The following is a 25,516-nucleotide window of genomic DNA, read 5'->3' as shown; positions in this document are numbered from 1 at the left end:
TTTTTCAGAAGTAGATTGCCCAGTGTTTCTTCTGAGGCACTTCTTGGTGGACTCAAATCTCCAATTTTTTGGTTAGCAGCCAAGCATGTTAACTGTTTGCACCACCCAGGGACTCCCTTCCCCATAGTAGTAACTGTGAATAAACAAAGGAGCAGGCATTTTAGGATTTCTCCTAGTAGGATCTCAGGCTATTCTAGGGAGTTCCCATTTGTTTGGGATTTTTCAGTGTTCCTGAAATGTGTGTCTTGAAATGTTGCCTTTAAGCCCAGAGCAGCTCCCAGAGGAGAATAACAGGTAGAACCAGGTCCTCTGGCTCAGCCTCCTCCACTGAAAGTTCTGGATGGTCCTGGACCTCTCTGGATTGTCAGAGTGTGGGCAAATGCCTCAGCGCCCACAGTTCGTTCTCCCCCTGAGGTTGTCTGGGTATTTAGATGGTGGCATAGAAAAGCAAGGGATCAATCAGTTGGCCATCTGTTAGCTAACCAAGGTGCGTTGCCAGGCTTGATTCAGATGGTAGTTTTCAAACTTTATTCACTGAAGAAAGAGGGCAAAGGAGGAGGCTCAGGGTGGGCTCTGACTCCTGTCCCAGTTTTGCCTAGAGCAGCCCTGCTGTGATCTGTTTATATACTGGAGTTCTACTGCTGAGGTGGGTCAGGATCCCCTCCTCTTCAAACAGATCACTGATTGTCTCTCCTCACCATCCGTAAGGCTATGGATACTGCATGGCATCTTGAGCTCAAGGGAGACCACCCAGATGTGCTATTTAACCTAGTCATTGGGGAAACGGTCAAAAAGCAAATGGAAGATGGCTATCTAGTAAATGAGGCCAAGCCACAGCCTGAGTGTTGAAAAAATGTGGAAAATTCCTGGCAAGGGGATGGGAGCAGGTCCAGAGGAAAGACTGCCCAGACTCGAAGCCAGGGGAACACATAGGACATAGCTCAAAATCAAAATGCTGAGTGTCTGCTTCATGTTGTGTGCTGTCGGGTTGATTCCGACTCATAGCAACCCTATAGGACAGAGTAGAACTGCTTCCTGGGGTTTCCTATGCTGTAAATCTTTACAGGAACAGATTGCCAGGTCTTTTCTCCTGCAGAGCAGCTGGAGAGTTCAAACCGTCAATTTTTTGGTTAGCAGCTGTGTGTTTAACCATTGTGCCACCAGGGCTCCTTGTCTATTTATTAGAGAGGTGTTTATATCACATAGGTGTCTCTGATAGGAGCCATCTACAGGTAAGACTAAGAGAGATGAGGGAGGTCTGGAGTCTGGGCTGAGGAAGGCCTGTGTTCTGCCTGGAGCCTGGTTGGTTGGTTGGGGTGGGCCTGAGTATGACCAGAGGCTCTGATCCAGGGCTGACCTTCCCCTTGACATAAAGGACTGGACTCTGAGGACCTGAAGGGGTATCTATCAGCTCACTGGATTTCAAGGATGGAAAGGATTTCAGAATCATACAGGCCTTATCTGCTAATCCCCCTAAGAACATAGCCACAAAATGGACACTTGTCTCTTCTTAGCCATTCCCCATGAGTGACCATGGTTGGCAGCAAGGAAACATAGGCCACAACAAGACTATATGCAGGCATTAAGGCCTCTTTGCCCGACAAGACTGGGTACTGCTGCCTTTAGGCCTTCTTTGGAATTGGAAAATTCTTCTCCCCGTGAAATGTATGTATTGAGTTATAAAGGACCCCAATCCACCTCATAAGCTTCCAGTTTTTTCTGTCTCTTATTTGAATTCATTTCCACATGACTTGCTGATTGGCTTTTACATGTAACAACTTTCATGGCTCATCCTAATTCCCACCCAGAAGTGGTGGTAAATTGCCAAATTGTCTGCAAAACTCATGGAAGGCTCCCATGTACAAAATTTTGAGGGAAAACTTCACCCAGGAATGAGGCTAGAGCCCCACTGGGGTGGGCAAATGCCCCCTAGGTCTTCCAGTGAATTTTCCTGCCCTTCCTGCACCCCTTATCCTACTTGAAAAGTGAAGGGCTTGTTTCCTCTTCTTTCAAATTGCTAGGTGTCTTAAACTGTTTGCCTGCTGCTTTACCCCCACTCTAGGGGATTGGGGAGGAAGGAGAGGGAAGGAGCCTCATGATTCTCTTTGCTGGTTGACCAGGGAGCATTCTGCCAAAGGGTGAAGATGCTAAAACCTCAGCAGTGACCCAGCAGGTCCATACCTAGGTATGTACCCTAAAAACAGATGTTGAAACAAATACTTGTACACGAATGTTTATAGCAGCACCATTCACAATGGTCAAAGGTGGAAACAACCCAAATGCTCATCAGTTGTTGAGTGGATAAACAAAATGTCTACCCATGCAATGGAATATTATTCAGCCGTAAAAAGGAATGAAGTACTGCTACATGCTACAACATGGATGAACCTTGAAAACATTATACTAAGTGAAAGCCAGACACAAAAGGCTGCATACTGTATGAGTCTATTTATATGAAATGTCCAGAATAGGCAAATCTGTAGAAACAGAAAGCAGGTTGGTGATTGCCAAGGGCTGAGGATAAGAAAGAATGGGAAGTGACTGCTTAATGGGTGTGGTGTTTCCTTTTGGGGTGACGAAAATGTTTTGGAACTAGATAGTGGTGATGGTTGCACAAGCTTGTGAATTTAGTAAATGTCACTGTATTGAGCACTTTAAAATGGTGAATTTTATGTTATATGACTGTAACCTCAATTTAAAACAAGAAAGAGAAAAAGAGCAGAGGAGGAAGAGAAAGGTGAGGAGTACAGAACATCTGTCTTCGTTTCTTCATCAGTAACATGGCAGTAATAAAGCACCTCTCCCACACACACACTGTAATAAGGTTGGTTCCCCCCCCCACACTGTATTAGGGTTGGTTCCCTCCCTCCCCCCACACACACTATATTAGGGTTGGATTCCACACATATGCACTGTATTAGGGTTGGGTTCCCCATACATGCACTGGATTAGGGTTGGTTTCCCCACACACACACTGTATTAGGGTTGGTTCCCACCCTCCCCCCCACTGGATTGGGGTTGGTTCCCACCCTCCCCCCACACACTGGATTAGGGTTGGTTCCCACCCTCCCCCCACACACACTGGATTGGGGTTGGTTCCCACCCTCCCCACACACACTGGATTGGGGTTGGATCCCACCCTCCCCCCACACACTGGGTTAGGGTTGGTTCCCACCCTCCCCACACACACTGGGTTAGGGTTGGTTCCCACCCTCCCCACACACACTGGGTTTGGGTTGGTTCCCCCTGCCCCTACACATACTGTATTCGTTTCCCAGGGCCACAGTAAAAAAGTACCACAAACTCATGGCTTAAAAAAACAAAAATTTATTCTCTCACGGTTGCAAAGGCTTGAAATCCAAAACCAAGGTGTCGGCAGGGTCGTGCACTCTCTGAAGCCTCTAGGGGAGGATCTTCCTTGTTTCTTCTAGCTTCTGGTGGTCCCATGTATTCCTTGGCTTATGACAGCATAACTCCAGTCTCTACCTGTTCTTCACATGGCTATTTTCATTTTGCGTATGTCTCTGTGTCTCTTATTATAAGGACACTAGTCATAAAGAGATTAGGGCCTGCCTTAATGGTCTCATCTTAACCTAATTATACCTGCAACAATCCTATTTCCAAATAAGATTACATTCTGAGATTCCAAGGATTAAGACTTCAACATATATTTTTCTAGGGATCACTATTCAACCCATGACACACACATAGAAATCTGGCCCGAATAATAAACACATGAATGCTTACCAGATAGTTGTTAGTTGCCATCGAGTGGATTCCAACTCATGGCAACTCCATGTGGGCAGAGTAGAACTGCTCCATAGGGTTTTCAAGGCTGTAACCTTTCAGAAGCAGATTGCCAGGTCTCCTGAGGCTTCGAACTGCCAACCTTTTAGCTAGCAGTCACCTGAAATAAATGTTAGTTGCCTTCTTTCCTATATAAGTGTCTAAACTTATTTGCCCCCTTTATTACTTCATTTCTTATGACTCTGTGGTTTGTGGTTCCAGCCAAACAACCTGTCCTCACTGCACGTGGCAGGATGCTCAACCATCTGGGATGTTGATCGGCATCCTGTGTTATGGGCCAGTATGGTCCTTGGGCCACTTCCATAGAATAACCTGGGAGTTGATTCTGTGGGACCCACTTGCTGAATCAGAATCTCTGGTAGTTGGGGATGGGGGGAATCTGGAGATCTACATTTTTAATAAATGCCCCTCCATGTGATGCTCATGCACATTTGAGACCACTGTTTTAATTCATTCCCATCTTTACGATCTCTTCCAGGAAGTCTGCCCAGACTTCTCTGAGAAGCACTCTGATATCCACAGTCCTCCTTAGCTGTGTCTGAGTTTCTGAGTGTCTGGGTCAGATTCACCTTGGGTTCTGCTGGGTGTGCTCTCTCCCATTGGACTGGGGAACCCTCAGGGACAGATGCCTGGGCTTCTCTTCTTGTGACCCCAAGCACATGTTCCTGGTTCCTCCTGCATGTAGACTCTCTGGGATGCTGTAGGAAATGAGACACTTTAGTTTTAAGTTCTTAGAATCCACTTTCCTTTACTTCTACAGATACTCTTGGTAGAAGCTGGCTTCTCCCTCCTTCCACCATTTCTCTATTTCTTGATGGTCTGGGAATTGTATAACTTTGTCACATCAGCCTTTGCTTTTCCCATCCCATCCCATTCCACAGGATGTGCTAGGTGTGGGCCAACCTCCTTCCCACCCTGACGAGTGACCATGGACCCTGGAACCGGGCCAGATGCATCTCTGACTGTCAATGAACAGGTATCTTCTGGGGCTGGAGGAGGCAGGGGTGGGGGATGAAAAAGGTGTCATATCCCTGATGGGCCAAGGTGCGTGGGAATGGGAGGCAGATTCCACAGCACCCCCTACTGTTTATTTCTTACCAAGACTCACGGCCACTTCGCCTGTCCAGCTAGGATTTCTCAGGGGCTGTGGATGCCAGCTAGGGTTTCTCAGGGGCTTAGTTTGGGGATTTAAGCTCTGACTTTAAAAAATGAAATGCATGAATTTAAATGTGACTTCAAAAAATGAAATTAAAATGCATGAATATATAAGTTTACATGGGGCAAGGTGTGAACGTCAGGTAATATACTTTTTTTTCTTGTTTATATATTTTCTAATTTTTCTGCAATGACTATTTGTTACATAATTTTAAAAAGGAGAAAAAAGATTAAAATATAATTGGAGTGAAGTCTCCTATAAGTCAAGTTTGAGTCAGAAAGGGAACTGCTTTTAAAGGGGTTTATTTCACTCGAGCTCCCCTTATGGTCACACTGTCACTTTTTCCAGCAGAGTCTGGCTGGATACAATTTGCAGGCTTAAGTAGCATGTGTGGGAATGGCTTCAGGCATGGGCCAAGTGCAGGGGAGGCCTGACGCAAAGCTTTTTAATGTGTAGAGTTTGTCTGTGATCGTTGAATTGCCCATCTGGAAGCATTTCAGTCTGGGGGTAGGAGCCAAGTACTGGACATTTCAGCAAGGAAAGACCAAGCTTTTAGGGGAGGCTCAAAGACCGTCTGCCTCACTTATGCATGGAGGAGCCCCTTGAGGTCTGAGCATGCCCATGGCAGATGGCATGACTGGGGTGCAGGCTTACAGGCCTGAGACATAAAGCTCCAGTCCAGGAGGGGGTGGGGTGGGGTGGGGAGGGAGAGGCTATGTCTTCATTCAGGAGTCCTGACCCTTGTTTCAGGAAGTGAGCTTTCTGGGAAATCCTGGCCCTTTACCCCAGAATTTTGGAAATAAAGGATCACAAGGGCTTTAAAAAGTTACTCAGCGTTATGGAGAATGCATATTCTACTCCTTGATCTTTGGAAATTTCCAGATGGTTTCAAGGGAAGTAGAAAGGATTTGCTTCCTGGCCCAACTTAAGCTGTGGATACTGTGTCAGGGGCCCTCATGGCCACACTCCAGGAGCCTAGCAACCAAGAGGATATCCTTGCTAGATTATGGGATGGGCCATTTACCACTCCCTGAACTGAGTCCAGGAGAGGGAGCGAATAGAAATATCCCCAAGCGGTTTGGCCCTGTGGCACTTTTTCCAGCTTGTGTTGGACCCTTCTCCCCATCACCAGGGCCTGCTTCTTTTAGCAGCTCCTTCCCTGGAATCAGGGAGCTGCAGGCTGCCCCAGGATCTGGACTTCTCATAGAGCACACAGTCCTCTCGACATGAGGTCTGCATCTCCCAAAGTTCCCTCTCCTCTCTCCCTCAACCATACCCAGAGCTCTGGCCCCTGGGGCTATATCAGCCCCTCCCTCCAGCAGTGTCCCCTGTCCTCTGCTTGCAGGTCATCGTGATGTCAGGCCACGAGACTATCCGAGTGCTGGAAGTTGGAGTGGATGCCCAGCTCCCTGCTGAGGAGGAGGGCAAAGGCCTGGAGGGTGTGGCCACCCAGGACTCTCAGAGTAGAGGCCCTGCCAAAGCCAGTGAACCTACAGGTGAAGCTGGGCCAGACAACCCAGACCTCTCTGCAGAGGCGACTGGTACGAGGCCATTGCTCCCATCTGCCATTGCTCTACCTGAGTCCCCTCCCTGTGATCACCATGGGGAGCCAGCATGAGCCTTGGGGGCCCAGGTGGCTTTAGGTTTTTGTTGTCTTCTTGTCTAGTGGACAGACCCTCTGGCCAAAGCCTGTACTTCTGGTCAGCTGCCAGAGATATTCTGTACTCCTTATCCCTGGAAATTTATTTCTAGTTTCAGTCACTTCTAGGCCTAAACTACAAAGGGTCAGGGTGAGGTGGGAGGAGAGTGGCAGGCCTCAGCTTAGGGGATCAAATCAATCTCAGAGGGCTTCTAAGTCTAAGCCAGACCCTCAGGCCCAATCCAGAGAGAACCTAGATCTTTCAGGATCCTGCCTGCTCTTTCAACTCAGTCCTTTTTGTAGCAGAGCTGGGAGGTCCCAGGAGCTGGAGATAGGAGGACATCTTACCTACCTCAGATTAAGGATGCAGGTTAGGTAAGAACTTGTAGAATCCCAGCTTCCTACTCCTAACTGGGCTGGCATGAGCCAAGCCTGGGGGACTTATAGGTGTTATCCTATTCCAAAGATGACCTTAGGGTGTGAGCGTGATGGATGTGGCTGACCCATCCACATTGTCTCTCCTGGTTACCTGCAGTACAGCTGTGAGACAGCCCTAGAGGCTGGGCTGTAGAATGAAGCATTGCTCTCAGGCCATGGGACACCATCTCATTGACTTTCCTGGTTAACACCCTGCCAAGTAGACATTTCTTTCTGCAGGAAGCCTTGGGCATCCCTTGCCAGTTCCCGCAGAACCTGCCATGATTCATCTCCACTTGTTTTCCACCATAGTTCACCCCTTCACCAGGCTGGAGATCTGTGCTGGAGGGGTGGGCCAAGAGGAGGAGCCAAGAAGAGAGCAGATAAAAACAGACAAGCTTCAGGGAAACAGCAACTCCTTAACAAGAAACCTGCAAGACGTCACATTACTTGCTCTACCTGCAAATCAGCATGCAGATTCATTTGGGGGACCTACTAGCCAGGGTTATTTTTTCCCACTTTTGAATAAAGGAAAGACAAGAAACATGACCATTTTTCCCTAGCCTGGAAATGCTCTGCTACCATGTTGAGGTTAGGATGGATTTTCACCTGCTCCCAAGGGGCAGTTCCCTGGAGAGCAGGCAGGGAGGATAAGGATTCTACATCTCTGCCACCCTTTCCATTCAGCATGGCCCTTTTCAGAAAATTTGGGACTTTTCCCAGGTTTATCCACAATGCTCCTCTTCCTCTGCCATCCTTTTATCCATCTTCCATATTGTATATATTTTGGTGCCCAGTGTCCTTTTCTCCTTAATTCTTCTCTTTATCCAAACCTGCTCTCAGAAATGAGTCCTAAATCAATTATTTACACCTTACCTGAGTGTTTGTGGCAGTATGCATCTTCTTCTCGGGGCTTGTGTATTTAAGCCTTTCATGAAACACTTATTCTTTGTAAAGGAATTTTAGTCATTGTCAAGCAGGTAATAGAAGTATTTTGATGGTAATTCCTAAGAAGCTGACAGAAAGATTGTTCCATCAGAGCAACAGTGCTCTGATGGAACCTTTCTAGGTATGCAATATTAAGGAGAGTTTCCTTATTAAAACAAAACTAAATAACAGAAACTTTTTCAGGATGAAAAAAGAATGCAGTGATTTGTGTCATTAAATTACCATCCAGTACGTGTCACAAATATATATATACTTATTGTTGTGAACACTGAGGATACACTACTTAGTATGATACCTACCACCATATTATTTCATGTACTCAATTTCTTATTTTCTTTATTGACATAGGTTCACACACCTGATACACCCACAGTTTGTTTCTCCATTCTGTTTTTGGCCATTGCCAGTTTTTTACTGTCATAAACAGTTCCAATTTGAATGTCTTTGTACTGGTTCTTTACGATTTTTTTTTTTTTTTTATTTGGGATGTGTTGTTAGATGCCATCAAGTCAGCCCCCAACTTGTGGGGCAACCCCATGCACAACAGGATTGGACCATTGCAATCCATAGGTGTAGTCCACTCAAATTCCTTTTGAAGAGAACTTGTTTACACAGGACATTATCATACAAAAATATAAAATCTTTTGCTGTCGATGAGAGGAAAATTAATTGGCTTTAAGGTACCATGTTCCTGTTAAACCAGAAAAATAAATTAAAAATGATAAAACTTAAATGGGGTGGTGCTGTGGAGAAACAGGTACATTGCCGATGGTTCTGTAAATTGGCCCAGTCTTTCTGAAAAGCAGGCCAGCAGTATACCACAAAAGCCATAAATATATATAAACCCTTGTACCTTGTGGTCCTCCTTTGGAAATAGACCCTAATAAATATTTCACTTCTTTAGATGGTAAGCTTTTATCATTTATATTTATCATGCTCCCATTTTCTCACTTTTTATGTGTTATTGCATTTTGTCAAGCAGAGTGTTTTTAAAATGTGTTCAGGTTATTCTCTGATATTCTTCTAATCTTTTTTAATACCTAGACATGTATCTCCCTTCCACAGAGGAGAGAAATCTGCTGTCTCATTTTCTCTTAGTATTTTATAAGGGCTGTTGTTGTTACTTGCTTGTCTCTTTAATTCCTTAAATGATCTGGATTTTATTATAACATACTATGAGCAGTATAGTACCGAGTTAGGTTGGTGCCTTTCCATATTAAAACATGGGCAGGACTGCAGGGTTGGAAGGAACCTTTAGGTCATTTAGTTTCCTCTCCTGGCTGTGCACTGTATCACATGGGAGCTTTAAAGAAAAGAAAAGGGTTACTGGTTTTCACTCTTGGACATTCTGATTCAGTAGGCCTAGGTTAGGGCCTACAAATCTATGCCCAGTCAGAAGCCACTGATCTGATCCAACACACATCACCCAATACCTAGACTCCTTTTAATGTCTCACTGTATATTAAATAATAACCCTTCTCATTGTTGTGAGGCAGTGAAGAGGTTTCCTGGTAGGCACACCCTATACCTGAATAGTCCAAGGTAGCAAGAGGAGGCTATAACTTGAAAGGAAAGGAAAGGAAAGCTCCAGTTCACCAGAAGTTCCTTTAGAAGCTCACAGAAGCTGCTCATCTTGACTTAGACCTCAAGGAATGGCACAGAAAAGCCAGCTTACCTGGAGGGTCTTTGTGATCTCACAGTGTAGCAAAGACGTGTCCAATTTTCCATTTTCAGGGACTGTCTTCTCCAGGAATTTTCCCTGCAGGAATTCCTGTCCTTCCCCAAGCCAGTACCTACCTGTATCCAAAAAGTACCCCAAAGGTGGGGTGGTAAGATGCCTAAAGTTGAACAATGACCCTGTTGCTGCATGAGCCAAGGGAAGCTGTTCTTACTGATTCCAGCCCCCTTCCTCCCTGACATATCTTCGGTTCAGGCCCTTCTACCTGATAATGTGATAGGTCACAGTGTCCTACAGACCCAATGCCAGGAAATGAGGAGACTGATACCCAACTGTACAGAGGCCTACATTTTCTTCATGTAGATGTGGGAAGAGGGTGGCTTATCTTCCAGGTCTGGCACAGGTTCTCTGGGCTTCTGTTTTCACTACCAGTAGCATTTGGGAAGCTGCCTCATGGGCCAGGGAAGGCCAGCAATCAGTCAGTTGGGGACTTATGCAGAAATACAGTGAGGGGCAGAATGTTACCCCTTCAAGCTATAGATAAGATGTTCTACTCCAGTGCCCCCTCCACTCACATCAGGCTCACTCCATGATGTCCTTCTTTCTCTCAATGCCACGTGAAGTGAAGTCACTCCCGGGGATCCCTCCAAGTCCTGCCCCTGCTGTTGCCACCTTCAGCCAAGCTCCAAGCCAGCCTCAGGCATCGCAGACCCTGACACCACTGGCTGTACAATCTGCCCCCCAGGTAAGAGCCATCCAGCGAGTTGGACAGAGGGCAGTGGCAGGAGTAAAAGGCGTGGGATCTTGGAATGTCATGTCAGGACAGGGAAGGGGCTGTGGCTTGAGGGAGGGAATCTCCTATTAGGCACCCCTGACCTCTCCACTGCCCCAGCTCAGGCCCACTTGGAAAAGTGGATCTGTATTTGCCAGGTAATCTCCTTGGGTCCAGCAATAATTATAGAAATTCCATTAACTCTTTCCAGACACTGGAGTTACTGTTTATCTAATGACTAAAGGAGTGAGTACCCTTGTCAGCCCCTCCATTGGATGCCTGGAAGAATTAATGGATTGTTCACAGAGTCCTCATTCAGAGCCAGGGAGCAGCCCCAGTGCAGTGAGAAGCAGCCTCCAAGAGCCCCCAGGCCTGCTGAGTTCCCTGGGAGCTTTGGCTATAAACACAGACCTCCAAGGCATCCAGTCAAGGGTATTCTCCATGAGAGCCTCTCAGAGGCCTCTGCAGGCCCTTGACCACTTGGTTCCACCCTCTTCTTCCTGACCACAAAGCATTGGTCCTGTGGGCAAGAACTGGGAAAGGCTTGGGAGGCAACAGACTGGCTGGGCCCTGTCCTCCATTTTGGGCTGCTTCTCTGAAGGCAGGATAGGCCAGTCCAGGCCTCCCCTTAGGGTTGGGCCTCCGGCTAGAACTTGGCTCTTTCCCCACTGTCATGCTGCCTTTTACCCACTGCCCTCAGAATGGTTTGTTTGTGCTCAGCTGGGTCTGAGAGACCCCGTGTTTGCGCTGTCAATGTTGATTTTTTATTTTTTCTTTTCTTTTTGAAATCTTGTTTGCTTTTGCAGGTCTTGACTCAGGAAAACTTAGCCACAGTTCTGACAGGAGTTATGGTTCCAGCAGGGGCAGTTACTCAACCTCTTCTTATCCCCATCAGTATTGCAGGTCAAGTGGCTGGTCAGCAGGGGCTGGCCGTGTGGACAATTCCTACAGCAACCGTGGCTGCCCTCCCAGGACTGACCGCTGCTTCTCCTACGGGGGGAGTTTTCAAGCCACCTTTAGCTGGTCTCCAAGGTAACAGCAACTCTCCCCAGGACTGCACCAGGCCCCCCACCACCCTACACCACCATCCCTGCACGCGTGCTTGCCATGCTTGCCATGTTGGACTCAGAATCTGTGGCCCACCAGGGGCAACAGCCCTGGAGTCTGGATCCAGTGTCCCAGGCGCCCAGCCACAGAGCCTCTGCACCACCTTGGGACTCTAGGCCAGGATGCCATGCTGGCCAGCAGGCCTCTTGTACTTCAGGCAACTGTCTGAGACTGCCCCACTTCCCCATGCCAGAGTTCACCTCATGACCAGCCTCCTGAGAAGGACTGCAAGAAGAGTCAACGTCTGGTTCTTGAACCTACACATCTGCAGGCCCAAGGGAGAGGGGATGCGAGATGTTGACATGTGCCACCCCCTTCAAGGATCAAGGGAATCGTTGCTGCCTGCCCTCCATGCCCCATTGCCCCCAACCCCTTCGATTCTGGTGCCAGATCCCTTGGGATTGAAGCTGCTCTGGACTGTGGCCAGGCATTTGAGCACCTCTGTCTTTGCCTTGCTCCATAGCAGCTGCCGTGCTGAACACCGCTCTCCCGGCACCTGTACAAGCTGCCCCATCAGTACAGGCCTCCTCGCCAGCCCAGCCCCGGCCACCAGCCCAGCCCCAGCCGCTGTTCCAGGCCCAGCCGCTGCTGCAGACTACGCCTACCATTCTACCGCAGCCCACTGCTGCCACTGCTGCCCCCACCTCCAAGCCAGGGGACACCCCTCCACAGATCACCATCCAGCCTGCAGGCTTCGCGTTTAGCCCAGGAATCGTAAGCTGTTGCCCTCACTTAGGGCTGGAGCAGGGATGGACTGAATCTTGGTCCAAGGGTGGAACTGACCCTTCCCAAAGGGGAGGAAGGAGGCAGAGGACTAGCTCTCTGAATATGGCCCTTTTCCAATCCTTCAGCAGAGATGGGCTCCCTCTGAGGCCTTCTCCTTGCAGCTGCCCATCCCAGACAAAGGCAGGCAACCTCTGCCAAGAGGTCTGAGCACATCCTCCAGAACTGAACCACTGGACCAACCTTGAAGGGTGGGATGATGTCTGGGGGTTGCTGACTTGTGAGCTGCCACTAAAGTGCAGTCGGAGACTCACAGCCCCTTGGTTGGTATCTAAATGTCCAGTGTGGCTCCTGACTTGAAAGTGAGAGCTATGAGAAGTGACTAGACTCATAGCAGCCTTTCTGAGCTGGCCCTTCCAACCTCACAGGCCCAGCCTGAAAGATTAGCCAGAGTTTCTCTTGCCTGACCATAGTCCCATTCATCCCTGCTGACCACCGACAGCCCCAAGCTCTGGATACTATTCCGCTGGCAGACATGGGCCTGCAGCCCACATTCACATCTGACCAGCATGCATATCTCCCCACCGTAGTGCCCTCAGTCCTCTTCCCTCTGCCTTGAGTTCTTTCCTGCTCCTTGGCTTCTAAGCATGGCTCTTCCTCCACCCACAGATCAGCGCTGCCTCCCTCGGGGGACAGACCCAGATCCTGGGCTCCCTCACTACAACTCCAGTCATTGCCAACGCCATTTCCAGCATGCCGGGGATCAGCAGCCAGATCCTTACCAATGCTCAGGGACAGGCAAGTGGTCAAAGCCAGGGGTGAGAAGTGGGGCTGTGGAGAGGCTGGCCAGGAGGGGGCTGGGACTTTGGGTGAGCATCATAGAAACTGGGGTCAAGCTGCTGTTCACATCTCCTGTGTGGCGGCTCTCTGCCGATGCTGAGGCCAAGCAGGGACGCAGCCACCACCCTGCCCTCGAGGAACTCACTCTAGTTGGGAGGGCTTATTTATGGAGCCCCACCCCCCCACTTTGTGGCCAGGCTCTATACTAGGTGCTTTCTCATACGTTGTTTCACTTTGGTTTTTTGTTTTTTTTTTTAACTTTTTTTCTTTTAATTATATTTCATTGTGTTTTTGGCAAAAGTTTACACAGCAAATTAGGTTCCCATTTGACAATTTATACACAAGTTATTCAGTGACATTAGTTACATTTTTCACCATGTGTCAACATTCGCGTTAATTGCATTCTGGTTGTTCCATGTCTCACTTCATTTTGAGTACATCTCTATTAGATGGAGATTTTTATTCTCATTTTACAGGGGAGAAGGCTGAGGTTCAGAGCAATTAAACCACGCAGCTAAAATGGGGCAGAGCAAGAATTTGCCCCCAGTTCTGCCTGAATCCACATCCAGACCTGTTTTTGCTCCACTACAGCTCTGGAGATAGAATGAAGGAAGCAGCCCCTAGAGTGTGAACCCTTCACTTTATTGATGAGGAAAGTGATGTGACTAGACTCACCTCAGCCTTTCTGGGATGGCAGGCCTGGCCTGAAAGATTAGCCAGAGTTGCTCTTCCCTGACTATAGTCCAGAGGGGTTAGGTGATTTACCCAAGTTGGTCTTTCCTCATGCCAGTGTGGGGATTTGGGATTGGGGTGGAGCAGAATCCTGCCTTCACTCCTGAGGTCCCTACCTTATCTTCTCCCAGGTTATTGGAACACTTCCGTGGGTAGTGAACTCAGCTAGCATGGCAGCCCCAGCACCAGCCCAAAGCCTGCAGGTCCAGGCCGTGACCCCCCAGCTGTTGTTGAATGCCCAGGGCCAGGTGATTGCGACCCTGGCCAGCAGCCCCCTGCCTCCACCCTCAACTTTCCGGAAGTCAAGCACACCTGAGTCCCCAGCTAAGAGTGAGGTACAAGGGCCGGGGTGGGGGGCACGCAATGCCGTCTGGCACAGGCTGCTTCTCTTCAGGCTTCTGGGAAGGAGGACATTTTTGAGGTCTCTGAGAGAGCAGGGCACCTCCTAAAAGTGAAGGGAGATCCCGGGTAGAAGACCCACGTGAGTCCACACATGCTCTGCCCAGGGAAATAGCACCCCACCCCGCACCCACACACAACAAAAACATGTATATGCATGCTCAGAGGTCAGTGCCGTTCTGAGGAGGCCAGGGGTGTGGTGGTCAAGGTAGATGGCCTGGGTCAGCTCCAGGTGAACAAACTGTAGGAAGAGAGCCTTGGAGGTTAGTTTTACCCCTTCCTCTTCACCCTTCACCCCCCCCCCACCCCTTCACTCAGCACTGTTGCTTTGATTATTCATTTATTTGTTAATTCTAGGAGCGTTTTTTGGGTGCCTACTATACCACCATTTGTCAGTTTGTTGTACTGTGGTGGCTTGCACGTTGCTGTGATGCTGGAAGCTATGCCACTGGTATTTCAGATACCAGTAGGGTCACCCACAGTGGACAGGTTTTAGCAGAGTTTCCAGACTAAAACAGACTAGGAAGAAGGACCTGGCAATCTGCTTCTAAAAAAAAACAAAAAATATTGGCCAGTGAAAACCTTAGGAACAGCAGCAGAACATTATCCGATACCAGTGCCGGAGAATGAGCCCCTCAGGTTGGAAGACACTTGTGATGGTTAAGTTTGTGTGTCAACTTGGCTGGGCCACGATTCTCAGTGTTTTGGCAGTCATATAATATTTTGATCACTTTCGTGTTGAGATTTGATACATGATCACCCCCATGATGGGATCTGCTGTGAGTTGGTACTGGCAGAGGTGGCGCCTGTGGTGGCTCACGGTCCCCCTCAGCCTTCATCTCTCCGCCCTCTACCACCTAGCTCTTCCTTCTCTCCTTGCTTGGGCTTTTGCTTTTTCTGGATCCTGCAGCTGGCTGCTGTTCATCTGACCTGTAGTTCTTAGAACCTGAGCTAGTAGCTTATCTGCAGTCTTGCCTGCCAATCTTGGGATTTGTTGATCTTCACAGTGTGTGAGCAACAGCCCTGCTCTCCAGTCTGCCAATCTTGGGTTTGTCAGCCCCTGCAGCTATGTGAATCAGGAGAAGCCTCTTTCCTGACCCACCGACTTGGGACTTTACAGCCTTTACAACCTCGTGAGCCATTTCCTTGATATAAATCTCTCTCTCTCTCTATATATATATAGATATATGTACGCTTTACTAGTTTTGCTTCTCTAGAGAACCCAGCCTAAGACAACACTCAAAATACGACTGGAAAAGAGCTGCTTCCTCAAAGTACGGTTGACCTTAATGACCTGGAGTCAAGCTTTCGGGACCTTCATTTGCTGATGTGACACAACTCAAAATGAGAAGAAACAGCTGCAAATATCCATTAATAATCAGAACGTGGAATGTATGAACTATGAATCTAGGAAAATTAGAAGTTGTCAAAAAGAAAATGGTACACATAAAAATCAATACTCTAGGCATTAATGAGCTGAAATGGACTGGTATTGGCCATTTTGATTCAGACAATCATATGGTCTACTATGCCAGGAATGACAAATTGAAGAGGAGTGGCGTCACATTCATCATCAAAAAGAACATTTCAAGATCTATTCTGAAGTACAGCACTGTCAATGATAGGATAATATACGCCTACGAGGAAGACCAGTTAATATGACTATTATTCAAATTTACCCCCAACCACTAATGCCAAAGATGAAGAAACTGAAGATTTTTACGTTTCTGCAATCTGAAATTGATCAAACATGCAATCAAGATGCATTAATAATTACTGGTGATTGGATGTGAAAGTTAAAAACAAAGAAGAAGGATCAGTAGTAGGAAAATATGGCCTTGGTGACAGAAATGACTCCAGAGATCTCATGATAGAATTTTGCAAGACCAACAACTAATTCATTGCAAATACCTATTTTCCAACAATGTAAATAGTGACTATACATGTGGACTTCACTGGATGGAATACACAGGAATCCAATAAACTACATCTGTGGAAAGAAGATGGAGAAGCTCAATATCATTAGTCAGAACAAGGCCAGGGGCTGACTGTGGAACAGACCATAACTGCTCATATGCTAGTTCAAGTTGAAGCTGAAGAAAATTAAGACAAGTCCACGAGAGCCAAAGTATAACCTTGAGTATATCCCACCTGAATTTAAAGACCATCTCAAGAACACATTGGACGCATTGAACACTAATGACTGAAGACCAGGCAAGTTGTGGGATAACATCAAGGACATCATACATGAAGAAAGCAAAAGGTCATTAAAAAGACAGGAAAGAAAGAAAAGACCAAAATAAATGTCAGAAGAGACTCTGAAACTTGCTCTTGAATGTAGAGTAGCTAAAGCAAATGGAAGATATGGTGAACTAAAAGAGCTGAATAGAAGATTTCAAAGGGCAGCTTGAGAAGACAAAGTAAAGTATTATAATGAAATGTGCAAAGACCTGGAGTTAGAAAACCAAAAGGGAAGAACACACTTGGCATTTCTCAAGCTGAAAGAACTGAAAAAAATATTCAAGCATCAAGTTGTAATATTGAAGGATTCTATGGGCAAAATATTGAACAATGCAGGAAGCAGCAAAAGAAGATGGAAGGAATACACAGAGTCACTGCACCAAAAAGAATTGTTGATGTTCAGCCATTTTAGGAGATAGTGTATGATCAAGAACCAATGGTACTGAAGGAAGAAGTAAAAGCTGCACTGAAGGCATTGGCAAAAAACAAGACTCCAGGAATTGATGGAATACCAATTGAGATGTTTCAACAAACAGATGCAACGCTGGAAGCGCTCACTCATCTATGCCAAGAAATTTGGAAGATAGCTACCTAGCCAACTAACTGGAAGAGATCCATATTTGTGCTCATTCCAAAGAAAGGTGATCCAACAGAGTGTGGAAATTATTGGACAATATCATTATATCATATGCAAGTAAAATTTGCTGAAGATAATTCAAAAACAGTTGCAGCAGTATGTCAACAGGGAATTGCCGGAAATTCAAGCCGGATTCAGGAGAGGACATGGAACCAGGGATATCACTGCTAATGTCAGATGGATCTTGGCTGAAAGCAGAGAATACCAGAAAGATGTTTACCTGTGTTTTATTGACTATGCAAAGACATTTGACTGTGTGGATCATAACAAATTATGGATAACATTGCAAAGAATGAGAATTCCAGAACACTTAATTGTGTTCATGTGCAGAACCTATACATAGATCAAGAAGCAGTCGTTCAAACAGAACAAGGGGATACTTCATGATTAAAACCAGAAAGGTGTGCATCAGGGTGGTATCTTTCACCATACTTATTCGGTCTGTATGCTGAGCAAATAATCCTAGAAGCTGCACTATATGAAAAATAACAGGGCATCAGGATTGGAGGAAGACTCATTAACAGCCTTTGATATGCAGATGACACAACCTTGCTTGCTGAAAGTGAAGAGGACTTGAGGTACTTACTGATGAAGATCAAAGACTACAGCCTTCAATATAGATTACACCTCAACGTAAAGAAAACAAAAATCCTCACAACTGGACCAGTAAGCAACATCATGATAAACAGAAGAAAAGACTGAAGTTGTCAAGGATTTCATTTTACTTGGATCTACAATCAATGCTCATGGAAGCAGCAGTCAAGAAATCAAACACATTGCATTAGGCAAACTGCTGCAGAAGATCTCTTTAAAGTGTTAAAAAGCAAAGATGTCACTACGAGGACTAAGGTGCGCTTGACCCAAGCCATGGTATTTTCGACTGTCTCCTATACAAGCAAAAGCTGGATAATGAATAAGGAAGACTGAAGAAGAATTTATGCGTTTGAATTATGGTGTTGGTGAAGAATATTGACTATACCATGGAATGCCAGAAGAACGAACAAATCTGTCTCGGAAGAAGTACAACCAGAATGCTCCTTAGAAGTGAGGATGGCGAGACTTTGTCTCACATACTTTGGACGTGTTATCAGGAGAAGGACGTCATGTTTAGTAAAGTGGAGGGTCAGAGAAAAAGAGGAAGACCCTTAATAAGATGGCCTGACACAGTGGCTGCAACAATGGTCTCAGATTGTGAGGATGGCGCAGGAATGAGCGGTTTCTTGTTCTGTTGTACATAGAGTCGCTATGAGTTGGAGCTGACTGGACGGCACCTAAGAACTAACAAGACTATTTATTTCAGCTGCTGAAGATACAGAGATAAATAAGACATCCTTTTTAGCCTTGGAGCCCTGGTGGCACGGTGGTTAAGAGCTATGACTGTTAACCAAAAGGTCAGTGGTTTGAATCCCCCAGATGCTCCTTGGAAACCCTATGGGGCAGTTCTACTCTGACCTATAGGGTCACTATGAGTCGGAATTGACTCAACGGCAATGGGTTTTTTTTTTTGCCCCCTAGACTTAGGTAGCCCAGTGTTGGAGACAATTACAAATCAGTTTGACAAAGACTATGATTACCATTGCCCTCGAGTTGACTCCAACTCATGGCAACCCCATGTGTGTCAGAGTAGAACTGTGCTTGTGCTCAGTGGCTAATTTTTCGGAAGTAGATCACTGGGACTTTTTTCCAAGGTGCTCTGGGTGGGCTCAAATCTCCAACCTTTCAGTTAGCAGCTGAGCCTGTTAACTGTTTGCACCACCCAGGGACTTCAAAGACTATGATAGGGGCATGAACAAGGTGCTTTGGGAACCCAGAGAAGAGAGCTCTCGACAGACTGCAGGGTCTAACCGGGCAAGGCTTCATAGAGAGGGAACATTGAACTAATTAATCTAAAGAGAAAAGTGGAAGAAAGGGAATTCCAGACAGAGGCAACAGTATTTATAAAGGCCTGGGCAGAGTTAGACGTGAGAGCGTTCCACCTTTAGGGAATTGCTAGAAGTGTAATGTGCTAGGGCAGTGGCTGTCAAACTTGAGTGTGCATCAGAAACTGCACACTCTGGAGGGCTTGTTGGAACACAGATTCCCAAGTCCCACCCCCAGAGTTTCTTATTCAGTAGATCTAGAGTGGGGCCCAAGAATTTGCATTTCTAACAAGTTCCCAGGTAATGTTGAAGCCATTGGTTCTCAAATGTGGTATGCTGCTTTGAGCTTTGTGAATAACCTCTTAGCCTTCTCTGTAAAATGCGGATTAGAAGAGCAGCAACTTCAGAAGGTTGTTATGAATGTCCAAGTGCTTTCTGTGTACTGTTGTTGTCAGTTGCCTGTGAATCGAGTCACTTCCAACTCATGGCAACCCCATGTGTGCATAGAACTACTCCATAGGGTTTTCAAGTCTGTGACCTTTCTGAAGCAGATCGCCAACCTTTAAACCAGTAGTAGAGTGCTTAACTATTTGCACCACCCAGGGCCTCCTCTGCATACTAGACAGTGTTAATTGCCTTACCAGTGGTGAGTGGTAGCTCTTATTGTTATTGCTATTATTAGGTGGCAGAGCCCTGGTAGTGCAGTGGTTAAGAGCTACGGCTGCTAACCAAAAAAGGTCAGCAGTTCGAATCCACCAGCTGCTCCTTAGAAACGCTGTGGGGCAGTTCTATTCTGTCCTGTAAGGTTGCTATGAGTCAGAATCGACAGCAACAGATTTTTTTTTTTGGTATTATTAGGTAGAAGGGAGCCACTGAAAAATTTTTAGCAGGGAAAGTCAGATTTGCATTAAAAAAAAAAATGCCTTTGTTATCCAGGCATAACTAGGAACTAGATTGCGCTAGTAAGACTTGAGCTCTCATCACCTGTTATTGTTGTTAGCTGCCATCATATTGGCCCCCGACTCATGGCGACCCCATGCACAATGGAACAAAATGCCATCCTCATGACTGATTGTGAATTGGACCGTTGTGATCCATAGGATTTTCATTGGCCGATTTTCAGAAGTAGATTGCCAGGCCTTTCTTCCTAATTTGTCTTAGTCTGGAAGCTCCACTGAAACCTGTTCAGCATTATAGCAACACGCAAACCACCGCTGACGGGTGGTAGCTGCGTATGAGGTACATTGGTCAGGGATCAAACCTAGGTCTCCTCATGGAAGATGAGAATTCTACCACTGAACCACCAATGCTCTCACCATCACCTGTTAGGAGGCAGTTTCAACAGTTCAGGCAAGAGACTATCTCTGAACTAAGGCAAAGGCCCTGGGGATGAAGAAGAAGTAGACTTGAAAACTACCAGAAGGTAGAATCTGGGGAATAGGACCCCCCTAGAGGAACCTGTACTTCCTAGGGAGCTTTTTTTTTTATAATACGAAAAATACTAATTTCATATAGTTACAGTTTCTCCTGATTACAAAAATAATACGATTTGTTATAAAAATTCCAACATTACATGTAATGTAAAAAGTAAAAATCCCCTCTAATTCCACCCTCAGAGATTACTTCTGTTAACAGCTTGCTTTATAAGCCTCCAAAATTTTTTTTCTGTAAATTTATATATATATCTTAAAGGATTTAGTCCATAAAAATTGCTTTGAACATTACATTTTTTCACATAACACAGAGATTTTCCATGTCAGCAGTTAAGAGATATACCTTATTCTTTTGAGCAGCTGACCAGTATCTCATTCTGGGAGGCCCCAGAAGTCATTTCCCTAGTTCCCTAGTAATGGACATTTGGGGCCTGGCAAGCTGTAGAATCAGGTTCTGGTTTCTCTGAGGGCAGAGATTTGAGAAGAGTTATCACAGGAGTGGACAGTTGTTTGGACTTTGGTCAAGTGTATTAAACCTTTCTGAGCCTCTGACCTGCCTGGGTCACAGGTGGTAGCAAGGCTCAAGCTTGGTTGGACATGTTGCTGTGCTTACTTAGAAGGTCATTGCTGGGTGGGTGTTGATAATCAGCGTCCAGCCTTGCCATTTGATGGGGCACAGGTGGGAGTGTGCTGAGTGAGGATTTCATGCCCTGCCTCTGGTCCACCCAGGGAATCCAGCTCTCTGAGCCGGACAAGTGGGCTGCAGGGGCTTGTTGGCTCTTTTCTCATAGGTGCAGCCCATCCAGCCCACACCAGGGGTGCCCCAGCCCACTGTGGTCATTGCCAGCCCAGCCCCAACAGCCAAGCCATCTGCCTGTGCTCCCATCCCAATTACCTGCTCAGAGACCCCTACCGTCAGCCAGCTCGTGTCCAGTAAGTGGATCCTGGAGGAGGAGTGTGGAGAAGGGGGAGGCATTTTTGGGGCAAAGGGGAAGGGCAGAGGCCCAGTGCCAGGAGTTAGCTTTCTCATTCCCATTCCTGTTGAGGTGGATTCTGGCTGGACATGATGATGGTGCAGGCTGCTTAGCTGGCTACCTGTGTGCTTTTCTGAGAGGCCAAGCCATGGGCTGTCTTTGCTTTGCTCTTTCACCCAGTATTTGAGGAATGTGGGTGGCCAACCTGAGTGCTTGGGGCCAGGAACAGGGGGGTGGGGGAGGGCAGGCAATTAGAACTGAAAGAACTTGCAGATAGAGCCCTAGCCCGTGGTTGTTCCAAGCGCCCTACCCCCAGGTGTTGTTTGTCCTGGGGCAGGGGTGATGAAGGTCTGAAGGATGCAGAGAGCTTTTTGCCAAGGCCCTCATCCCTCACTATTACACCAGACCAAATCTATGGGCCAGGTATGCAGTGATGATTCCCACCTTACACTCTCACCCCTGGTCCCTTCCTCTGGCCTAGAGCCGCATACCCCAAGTCTGGATGAGGATGGAATCAACTTAGAAGAGATCCGGGAGTTTGCCAAGAACTTTAAGATCCGGCGGCTTTCCCTGGGCCTCACACAGACGCAGGTGGGTCAGGCTCTCACTGCGACGGAAGGCCCAGCCTACAGCCAGTCAGCCATCTGCCGGTGAGTAAGGTGGCCTTGGACCAGGCCTAGGCCTGCTTGCACCTGGTGCCGCTGGGCACTCCTGAGGAACCAGACATCCAGCCCCCTTCCATATGCTCTCTTACTCCTGCCTTCTTCCAGATAAGGACTGTCCTAAGAGTAGACATGAACACCTGGAGTAGCCAAAGACCAACCTAGTCTTTCTAGGGGCTCCCTGAAGCTTATCCTCCAATCCTGAGCATTTCTCTGTACTTCTTTGGGAAACCCAAGACCCTAAGCCATTCAGGAATCATGTCGGGAGTTCTGTAGTCTCATCTGGACTCAGACAGAAAGAGAAGCCCCTACTACGAGATTGACTGTTAGTGATGTGCTGTGACAGTGCACTTGGAGGAGGGTAGCACTCATGACATCCATTTGCCATCTCTGGGTGGCCTCTCAAGATGACTCCTTGATGGACTTCACTCATTTCGGTGTAAAACTTTTGGGGTGATTGTTTAAAAATGAGTTGCATTATTATCATCACACTACTGAACTGAGGCTAGGGGAATGGCTCCCTATTATGACCTGGTATACAGGAGAGTCAGAGGAGTCTGGGCTTAGTCGAACTGGGGGTTCTTGGTGGAGTGTAGGGGGAACAATGGGTGAGGGCTCATGAGCCCTGAGAGGAGCAGTGGTCCCTTGAGGATGGCACTTACACCTGGGTGGGAGATTGCTGAAGGGACTGAGACACTCTCACTGTCCCTTCCTGGGCTTGGGTTGCCCACAGGTTTGAGAAGCTGGACATCACACCCAAGAGTGCTCAGAAGCTAAAGCCGGTGCTGGAGAAGTGGCTGAATGAGGCCGAACTCCGGAACCAGGAAGGCCAGCAGAACCTGATGGAGTTTGTGGGAGGTGAGCCCTCCAAGAAACGCAAACGCCGCACCTCCTTTACCCCCCAGGCCATAGAGGCTCTCAATGCCTACTTCGAGAAGAATCCACTGCCCACAGGCCAGGAGATCACCGAAATTGCTAAGGAGCTCAACTATGACCGTGAGGTCGTTCGGGTCTGGTTCTGCAATCGGCGCCAGACACTCAAGAACACCAGCAAGCTAAATGTCTTTCAGATCCCTTAGGGCTCAGCCCCCAGCCCTGTGTTGCAGCACTTTGTACGTTTCCTGTGGCGCCTAGCCGTGACAGCACCTGTCATTTTGCCACATGCAGCTGTGCTTGTCCTGGGTCGTGAGACTCCACTCTCTGTGCATGTGTGTCAGATGCCTCCTCCTCTTCCCCTCATACCCTACACCGTGGGGAGGGCAGAGGGCTCCTCCTGAGAGCTCCAGGCTCTGGGCTGGTCACATCCAGGAAGGGCATTGATGGTGTCACTGGAGAAGCACTTTGCTAACGTGGTTTTTGAAGGGTGAATTCTGGATGGAACCAGAAACTCCCTTCTTTGGAGCAGGGCTGTAGCAGTTTTTGATGGCATTCTCTTCCCAGCCGCTCTTCTCCTCTGCTCCTCTGTATTAATGTGGCAGGTATAGGCAGCTCATCCAGCGGAACCACAGCCTCATATCTTCCCCTCCTTTGCTTGAGGGCACACTGCGCCAGAGGTGTAGTGAGGGTAATGAGCACCCAGAGGCAGTCTCTAAATTGCACCGCCTACTCCCAATTTCAAGATGAAAGCAGAAACACCTTATCCTCCTTGTCCAGCTGCCTCAGTCAGGCACCTTTCGTATTTGTGACACCTCAGAATGTCATTCCGCACCTTGTCTGACTCCCCCTTGGACTTGCACCCTGGGGCAAGTGCCCCCTTCTGCCCCCTCCCCACACCTCTACACTGCCCCCCTGAAAGCACCCAAGAGACAAAATCCAGAAAAATGTCGTATGTTGAAGATCAGATTCAGGGTCTGCCTTGACCTCACGGTTAAGGTTCCTGCAGCCGTGGGACCAGAACATTTGACCTCGCCCACCTCTCCCTGGCTCCTCTGGGGGAAATTGCACTAAGGCAGAGCCTTTTCTTTTTTAAACCCACATTGGGAGCAGGCAGTAGTGAACTCTAGTTGTCCTGGGGTTGACCTTGGTCTGCTGCACACAGGTCGGGAATTTAGTAAATAGGGCCATCTTCACAGATTTTAATCTAATCCTGTCCCTGGCCATCTCCCCTACTAAAAGGGTGCAGGTAAGAGAACTTGTAACCTCAAAAATCCCACTGCCCAAGCAAACAGCAACTCTGGAGAAAAATGAAGACAGGAATGCTGATTTTCTCTCATCCCCACATCCACCTCCAGCCCAGTACTGGGGCCTTCTCAGAAGGAGCAGATTAAACAATAAACCAGACAGCAAGGCCCTGGTGGAAAGGACAACATCCAGAAAGAGTTGATAGCAGCCCAGGAAGGTCTCTGGTGGAAGACAACTTAACTCTAATTTTCTTCGTAATCTTAAACCTTGGATACTTGGATAAGAAGAAATCTTATTTTGTTCAGAGTCTTAGACCATGTATGTTGTGTGTAAGAAGTCTCCTCAGTGCTCCTGCAAATCAAGAATACTGCCGTATCAGCAAGGATTTTGGCTCTAGAGGTGGTAGCTATGGTACATTGGGGGTTGGCATCTCATCTAAGCTGCTAAGTCAGTTTCCCAACCTGACTATGGCTGGGCAGTCCCTAGAACTCAGGATGTGACTCCAGGAGGTCAGGAGAGAACTAAGAGGTTTGCTTGCTAGACTGCTGTGTAGACTGTCCCTAAAGGCCACAGGTTACAGGGGTCAGCTACCCCGTCTTCACTAATATTTGTGCCCTCCACTGCACCTTGTGTGATACACCTGAGGGAGTGACCGCCAGGCCAAGAGCACATCAGCACCTCTGTCAGTCACCCGTCCTAGCCCAGCTTCCTCGGCAGGCTGTTTCCTTTCCTGCTAACCAATGTTCCCTCCCTGGCCCTGCAATGCCAGCCTGACCACCGTCTTGGTAGCCCTGTCAGTGAGAGGAGGACAGTTATGTGCCCAATTACCCCACCTCCCCCTACATTCGGACAAACCAAACCTGCTGGAGTTGGGGGGAGGGGAGCAGGTGGGCACCTTGCCTAACTCAGCCTCCCAGGAGAGACCATGTCTCCAAGGCGGAAGCTCCATACCCTCGAGTTCAGGGTTATCCACCTGCCTCGATGAGGTGATGCTGGGTGCTCATTTGGGAGGGGTGTTGGAAACAACTTTTCAGTAAGAGCAGTTAAAGCATCGACATTTATAAAGGAGTCAGTAACTTACACTTTAATAAATTAGAGAGATTCAGGTTTTCACCCTTAAACATTTGTATTCAGGTATGTTTTCGTTTTTTGGGAGAGACAAGTGGGTCACAGCTGGTGCCCTGGAGTAGCATGTAATCCAGGGCGTGTCCACAGCAGTGGTCATGCAGGAGGACACCGTCTGTCCTGTGTCATGGCAAGAAAAAGATCGTGAGCTGCTGGTCTCAATTAGGCTGGCCAGCCCCTCCCTTGTCTAAATCTGTCTTCCCAAGGCTGGGCTAGAACTAAACCGTCTTCTTCTCTGCTGGAACG

The 25,516-nt window shown here is 47.5% G+C and overlaps 1 protein-coding gene across 1 annotated transcript; it reads left to right on the top strand.

Moving 5' to 3' along the window:
* The first annotated feature begins 4,220 nt into the window (after nt 1-4,220).
* POU6F1 (POU class 6 homeobox 1) lies at nt 4,221-23,134 on the top strand. The gene is made up of 10 exons (XM_023742416.1): nt 4,221-4,783; nt 6,309-6,504; nt 10,269-10,390; nt 11,224-11,449; nt 11,988-12,238; nt 12,917-13,045; nt 13,951-14,154; nt 21,180-21,321; nt 21,844-22,012; nt 22,758-23,134. Exons 1-10 carry the CDS (start codon nt 4,736-4,738, stop codon nt 23,101-23,103), a joined length of 1,833 nt encoding a protein of 610 aa, XP_023598184.1. The 5' UTR covers nt 4,221-4,735; the 3' UTR covers nt 23,104-23,134.
* The last annotated feature ends 2,382 nt before the right edge of the window (nt 23,135-25,516 follow it).

Source organism: Trichechus manatus, unplaced genomic scaffold (genome assembly GCF_000243295.1).
Source record: "Trichechus manatus latirostris isolate Lorelei unplaced genomic scaffold, TriManLat1.0 scaffold00209, whole genome shotgun sequence".
Lineage (NCBI taxonomy): Eukaryota > Metazoa > Chordata > Mammalia > Sirenia > Trichechidae > Trichechus > Trichechus manatus.
The sequence above is the reverse complement of the archived record's forward strand: the minus strand, read 5'-3'. Positions and strand labels throughout refer to the sequence as shown.